The sequence below is a fragment of the Galeopterus variegatus genome, unplaced genomic scaffold, assembly GCF_000696425.1.
Source record: "Galeopterus variegatus unplaced genomic scaffold, G_variegatus-3.0.2 Scaffold8823, whole genome shotgun sequence".
Lineage (NCBI taxonomy): Eukaryota > Metazoa > Chordata > Mammalia > Dermoptera > Cynocephalidae > Galeopterus > Galeopterus variegatus.
This window is the reverse complement of record NW_007734934.1, coordinates 25,407-32,750: the sequence shown is the minus strand read 5'-3', so window position 1 is coordinate 32,750 and position 7,344 is coordinate 25,407. Positions and strand designations below refer to the sequence as shown.

Genomic DNA, 7,344 nt, shown 5'->3' with positions numbered 1-7,344 from the left:
CATTCTGTTTAAAGCCCCTCCAGATGACTTCATGGGACTCTGTCAAGAGTGAGAGGGTCTCCACTATGTAGGATGCAGGGAGCAGGTCCTTGGAAGGTCTCCCTCGAGGACTTCACTTCTTTTTGAACACTTGACGGCACACCTGGTCTCCACAGGTCAGCACCTGCGACATCAGAAAGAGGGTGAGTGGCTAACAAGCTAGGCCTTCCTTCTGCCAGCCCTCGGCCCTGTCACTTCTTTTTGAACACTTGACGGCACACCTGGTCTCCACAGGTCAGCACCTGTGACATCAGAAAGAGGGTGAGTGGCTAACAAGCTAGGCCTTCCTTCTGCCAGCCCTCGGCCCTCTTGGTGTCTGGGGGTGGGAGATTGGAATAAAGAGGACACTTAGTCACTCTGGGCAAAGTGCATCTCACAGACCCAATCAACTGGCATGCCCTGCAGGTAGCTAGCAGGAATTTGATTTTGACACTTGAATTGAGCTTGAACAACTATAAAAATGAAAGATGCAAAGAAATGATCCTCTTGGGTGGAATTTCTCCTACTCCCACGATTAGAGCAATATCGCTTAATTTATGAAAGGCAGCAAACCCACGAGGAAGGGAAGGACCTAGTGTGGAGAAGCGCTTGGAAGGTAAGGGCCTGGGAAGATGCTGGCTGGTGAGCTGTGCCTCCACCCTGGGGGTTTCTGGCTGCTGGAGTTAGAAGGTTGGCTGGAGGAGGCACAGGCAATGGCAAGGCGTGAGCTGCAGGAGGGTTGCCCAGGCCTGCCTGTGCAGCTGCCGAGGTGCTGCTTTTCATCCAGACAGAGGGAGGCCCCAGCCTTATCTGCACCTCACTGACCCTGGAAGGAGGAGGGGAAACATAAGTGGGGGGATGACCACCACCATCACTGCAATTGATGACGAATCCATTGTCTAAGCCACAGGGACCATTGAGGATCATACTACAACTTAAAAAACCCATCATCCAAACCAGAGCAGGTCGATAGAAAACACATCTAATGCTTTCCATATATCACCAGCTGACATTGCCTCTGAAATAAAGATCTCAGGTAAGCAAGCCTGGCTCTGAAGGGCACCAGGGCAGCCTGAATACAGATATTGGAGCCAGGTACCTGCCTGACTGCATATGTGAATGAATGAATGAATGAAGAGCCATTCATTGAATGAGCCATTTATTTAACAAATGAGAGGCTGAATTCATAAAGGAGTAAAAGATTTTGCATTATTTGAATGTGGACCCATAACTTGTCTTGAAGATTGAAGAATGAAAAATTAAGCTGTCTAGACAGATATGATTTAGCTAAGGATATCTGCTATTGTTCTTACTGCTCTGTTCTAGTACCAAATTAACCTAACATATTTTGGGATCAAGGGGACATACTTGATGATGAGAGATCAGTGCCTGAGGCAGTTCCCAGGCCCAGCTGCCCCCTCCCTCCACACCCGCCCCTCTCCCTCCCAGTCCTCCAAAATCTTGAGAAGCCTTGGCCCCACCTCCCCTGGGGCATCTTAATTCTGTGGCTCACATTTCTCCCCAGCTAGGCTTTAACGGGTTCCCCACACTTCTGTTTGGATCTTAGCTTCCTAACTCAGCATTTTGAACTTTTTCATTGCAGCCCTTCACAGAAACATCCATATAGATTTCTTCCTAGAGTCCCCTGAGCCAGATGGGAATGGCTTTCTGACTGTGTGACCACACGTGTTTGGCTGTGCTCAGAGGAGGAGTGCAGGGACATTTTTCTTGTCAAGGCTGCCGGCTAGGTGACCATGGTGGTTTGTGTAACCACAGTGGAGGGGAGCTGAGCAGACCCCAGCACTTACCACATACAGCTTGTCCCCCTCAACCCACTGCCTCCAGCCTCGGTTCTCCTTCTCCCCCTTTTGCACGCCCACGAGTACATCGCCTTCCCAGATGACCAGAGTCTGCAATGACAGGGTCCCAGGCAAGTCACACGTATGGTCTTGAGGAACTGAACACACCTGAACCTAAAGCTGCAATTCTTGCAGCCATGCCCGGCTCCTGCTGGCCCATGGGGCAGAGCCCGTGGCCTCAGTGACAGGAGGTCTTTCCAATCCCATTTTCCGCATACAATCTTCATTCCAGCCAAACCAGTTTACTGTGGCTTTCTCTGTTCTCTTGTAAGGAATTCTGCACTTCCTTTTTACCATATAGAAAGATAGCATTTCAAACTAGTGGGGGAAAGATGATAAATTTGACTTGATAACAATATAAAATATCTGGAAGGGGAAAATACCTCAAAGTCAACAGATAAATAACAAACCAGGAAAAATAATTATAACCTATCAGCAAAGACCTGATTTTCTTGTATATATAAAGGGCTTCTGTAAATCAATAAGAAAAAGATCATTAACTTAATAGTCCATGTCAACAAAGGACATGAATCAACAACTTACAAGGGAAATAAAAACCACAACAGACGGCTTCTAAACGTAAGGAAAGATATTTAATCTCATTCATCATAAGAGAAATGCAAATTAAGACTGCTTTTCTGATACAAGTCATCAAAGGCCAAAGGTCAAAGAGTGTGATCATACACTAAGGTGGCGGGGGTGTGGAGAAGCAGGTGCCCCCATATATCACAGGTGAGAATATAAATTTCCATAAATCTTATTAGAGGACAGTTTTATATTACCTTTCAAAACACAAAATTGTATATACTCTTTGACCTAGAAATTTACTTCTGGGATTTTTTCCTAGGAATCACTTTGTGAGGACTGTCCACTGTAGGACAGTAATAAAGGCAGGAAAGCTCCCAAACTAATCAGTGGGCTGCCCAGATGGCTCCAGGGCCAGCCTTCTCATCCAGGACCACGTCCTTGGTTTCCTCCAGGCAGTGATGCCAACTGTTTACTAGCACTGGGGCAGCAGCAGACCCGTGATGAACAACCAGACTAAGCTGATCAGCAGGTTAGAAAAGGCACAAGCCTGTGAACCCCAAGAGGACTCAAACCCCTGTGCACATATTTACAAATTGTACAACCTCTCAAACTCCTCCTCCTTAGGTTCCCCAGAAGGAGGTATAACAGCCTGAACAGAAGTAACTACATTTTGTTAAACCTTTGAATTTAAAAATTGTTCTCTCCTGTAACCTAAACCACATAGCCTGCAGTTAATTGCCAGAACACAATGACTCTTGCTTTCACATTGTATACAAGTAATTAGAGAAAAATTATTAACCCAGATGGCCATTCTTGACTAGCTTGCTAACCTGATCTTACTTGTGAATAACAGGAACTGAACCCATGGAGAATGAAGTATGACCCTAGTCACCTCCCACCAGGGAAGTTCCTTGATGATGATCTGAAACACTCAAGCATGTCAGCACGTCTCTGCTTGGTTACCATGAATTGGCTTTCCACTACAGACCCCTCGAAAACCCTTTGTTAAACCTGGGAGAGGTGGAGATGGTCTTTGAGACATAAATCTGCCATTTTCCCAGGCTGCCGACTTCCTGATTTAAGCTTACCTTTCCTCATACCAACTCTTATCTCTCGATTATTGGCTATTGAGCAGTGAGCAAACAGACCTTTGGGGTCTGGGTAATAGAGGAATCCCTCCTAATACCTGCCTTGGTATAATCTGTACTACTTCCTAGGTGGTCCTACAGAGCCAGCCATCTCTGTGCCCAGATTAGGCTTGTGCATGTACCTCCTGAGATGATTTTGTCATTCCACTCAGGCAATGGTGGTCAAAGGACAAAGAGTTTGAAAATAGACAGACACAGTTTGTGTCTGTGATGTCCTTTCTCAAGGATGACCCTGATGCTAGTTGGTTTTCTTCCAAGTACGTGCAAACAGACAAAGAGTTTGAAAATAGACAGACACAGTTTGTGTCAGTGATGTCCTTTCTCAAGGATGACCCTGATGCTAGTTGGTTTTCTTCCAAGTACGTGCAAACCATAATATGCCTCTATGAATAATGTTACACTAAGGACCAGACATTTACTTTCCTCTACATCTTATAAACCCAGTTGGTGATAAACTGACCTGTGCTTTTTTCCCCACTGTCCTTGTACATCTGGGTCTGTTTTTTTTTTTTTTTTAATTTTGTACAAAACTGTTTTCTACAGATTGTTAAATCTACTTATTTCTAAAATAATATTTGACCTTGACCATAGTATATATTTTATGTACAATTTCATTCCTCCTCACTTCACTCCCCAGTGCATCACAGCATTGTTTATTACAGCAAAGAAATGGAAGCCTCATAAATTCTGTCAGTGGGTGGCTGGTTAAATATGGTGCGGTTCATCCCTGCTATACGGTCATTGAAAGAACACAGCCATAGTGTATTGTTTAAGTTAAAAAAGCAAGAAACAGAGCCATGTGCATAAAACAGGGAGGGGAAGTGTGCACGCATGCATATGTTTGCACATGTTCTCTGCAAGAAGGTAAGAGAAACTCTTCATAGTGATTGTCCCTGAGGGGGAGCTGAGTGGCTTGGGCCCAGGGTGGGAAGAAAATTTCACTTTTTATTGTATGAAAATTTTTAACCATCTGCATGTATTAATATTCCCATAACTAATTTAAAAATAAATTTCTACACGTTCTCTGAGGAAAAAAATGTTTCCTCTTCCTTCAGGACTGTTCTAAGACTCACATCGTGGAAGGTCTTGCAGAAGCTCAAGTCACAGGAGCTTTCCTCACACTTCTGGGAGGGAGATGTTGTCTGGAAGACTCATTTTCTGTTGCTCACCAGTAACCTTGGACCTGGCATTCCCTCCCAAATAAATGAGAAAAGACTGATATCTTCTATTCAAGCAAGGAGTATGTCTTTGATTCTCTCCTCTCCCACAGTGCACACGATGGACACCTAATACATGGTGGTTGAACTGATGTCTGTCTCCCCCAACAGACAGTAAGTCCCAGGAAGGAAGAGGCTGCATCTGCTGTTCATTTCTGCAACACCAGCCTCAGCGCTGTGACCAGCATTGTTGAATAAATCTGTGATTGAATGATTGTGTTGAAACAGAATCTTGAGGTAAGTCTACCTGCCTCTTTGCCTTCATTTCCGTGGTCCCACCAGAGTGTACACATGTCTGTCAATATGGACACTATGTCCTCATTGTCCATCTACTTGTCTGTCTTCCCCACGAGGCTTGAGATCCCTGACGAAAGTGGGTCTGATCCATCATTTTATCTCTAGCTCCTGCCTCAGCCCTGGCCAATGCATCAGATTGTTCAGAAAAATAGTATGTGTCTGTTAGAGAGAGAGCACGTGCAAATGACAAAGCAAATGAGGCAAAGTATGAACAGTAGGCGACTCTTGTAAAGAGCACACAGTACAGTCTCCTTATACAGTGTGANACTGAGGGTTGTGATCCGTTGCCGGACACAAAAAAAGACAAAAAAAGGAAAAAAAAAAAAAGATCCTGAGGTTGAGGAAATGGATGCACATGAGGAAAGCCATTGCTCCTGAGCTAAGGGATGAGGGGGAGAACACTCCAGGGTGGGTAGGTTTGCACAGCGTCAAAGAAGGAGGTTGGGCCCCACTAGGACTTCCCCTATCTCAGTGTTTAAAGTTAACATCATTAAAAACAGCTCTTTATGGTAAATTAGATACAGGTGCTATATCAATGTTAAATTTATAGAGGTTGATTACTGTGGTTGCATAAGAGAATATCCTAATTCTTAGGAAATACACACTGAATTATTTAGGGGTAATGCATCAGATTGTTCAGAAAAATAGTATGTGTCTGTTAGAGAGAGAGCACGTGCAAATGACAAAGCAAATGAGGCATAGTATGAACAGTAGGCGACTCTTGTAAAGAGCACACAGTACAGTCTCCTTATACAGTGTGANTTTTTTTTTTTTTTTAATTTTGTACAAAACTGTTTTCTACAGATTGTTAAATCTACTTATTTCTAAAATAATATTTGACCTTGACCATAGTATATATTTTATGTACAATTTCATTCCTCCTCACTTCACTCCCCAGTGCATCACAGCATTGTTTATTACAGCAAAGAAATGGAAGCCTCATAAATTCTGTCAGTGGGTGGCTGGTTAAATATGGTGCGGTTCATCCCTGCTATACGGTCATTGAAAGAACACAGCCATAGTGTATTGTTTAAGTTAAAAAAGCAAGAAACAGAGCCATGTGCATAAAACAGGGAGGGGAAGTGTGCACGCATGCATATGTTTGCACATGTTCTCTGCAAGAAGGTAAGAGAAACTCTTCATAGTGATTGTCCCTGAGGGGGAGCTGAGTGGCTTGGGCCCAGGGTGGGAAGAAAATTTCACTTTTTATTGTATGAAAATTTTTAACCATCTGCATGTATTAATATTCCCATAACTAATTTAAAAATAAATTTCTACACGTTCTCTGAGGAAAAAAATGTTTCCTCTTCCTTCAGGACTGTTCTAAGACTCACATCGTGGAAGGTCTTGCAGAAGCTCAAGTCACAGGAGCTTTCCTCACACTTCTGGGAGGGAGATGTTGTCTGGAAGACTCATTTTCTGTTGCTCACCAGTAACCTTGGACCTGGCATTCCCTCCCAAATAAATGAGAAAAGACTGATATCTTCTATTCAAGCAAGGAGTATGTCTTTGATTCTCTCCTCTCCCACAGTGCACACGATGGACACCTAATACATGGTGGTTGAACTGATGTCTGTCTCCCCCAACAGACAGTAAGTCCCAGGAAGGAAGAGGCTGCATCTGCTGTTCATTTCTGCAACACCAGCCTCAGCGCTGTGACCAGCATTGTTGAATAAATCTGTGATTGAATGATTGTGTTGAAACAGAATCTTGAGGTAAGTCTACCTGCCTCTTTGCCTTCATTTCCGTGGTCCCACCAGAGTGCACACGTGTCTGTCAATATGGACACTATGTCCTCATTGTCCATCTACTTGTCTGTCTTCCCCACGAGGCTTGAGATCCCTGACGAAAGTGGGTCTGATCCATCATTTTATCTCTAGCTCCTGCCTCAGCCCTGGCATGTAGCAAGGGCTTGACAAATTTTGTGGAAGGAAGGGAGGAGAAAATATTAGTGCATGGGGTCCTGTCTTAATATTTTATTTAAATAACTCGTATTGGGGAACAAGATTAAGAGTTGTTCTGACCCTCAAGTAAATTGGTTACCAATGAATCATGGTAATACTTACAATATTATACAGCCTTACTCCTACGTAAAACAGTGAGGAGCAGAAAAAAGAAAATGGTTAAATGAACTAAAATTCCACAATTCAATTTGCTTTTAGTTGGTGTCCTTTATCCCTGTAGCAGAGGAGGTTTTAAAAAGAGACTCAGTTGCCTTAAAAGATCCTGAGGTTGGGCCGGCCCAGTGGCGCACTGCTACAGTGCACCACTTGGGAG

At 43.8% G+C, this 7,344-nt stretch overlaps 1 protein-coding gene across 1 annotated transcript in view; it reads right to left on the bottom strand.

Annotated features, from left to right (window-relative positions):
• Nucleotides 1-230: 230 nt before the first annotated feature.
• Nucleotides 231-7,344, bottom strand: part of RBP2 (retinol binding protein 2, cellular) — a gene marked incomplete at its 5' end in the record, with an annotated part of 12,966 nt that continues 5,852 nt past the window's right edge. Inside the window, 2 exons of the mRNA XM_008593173.1 lie at nt 231-281; nt 1,827-1,928. Coding sequence (XP_008591395.1) covers nt 231-281; nt 1,827-1,928 — 153 coding nt within the window. The remainder of the gene's footprint in view (nt 282-1,826; nt 1,929-7,344) is intronic.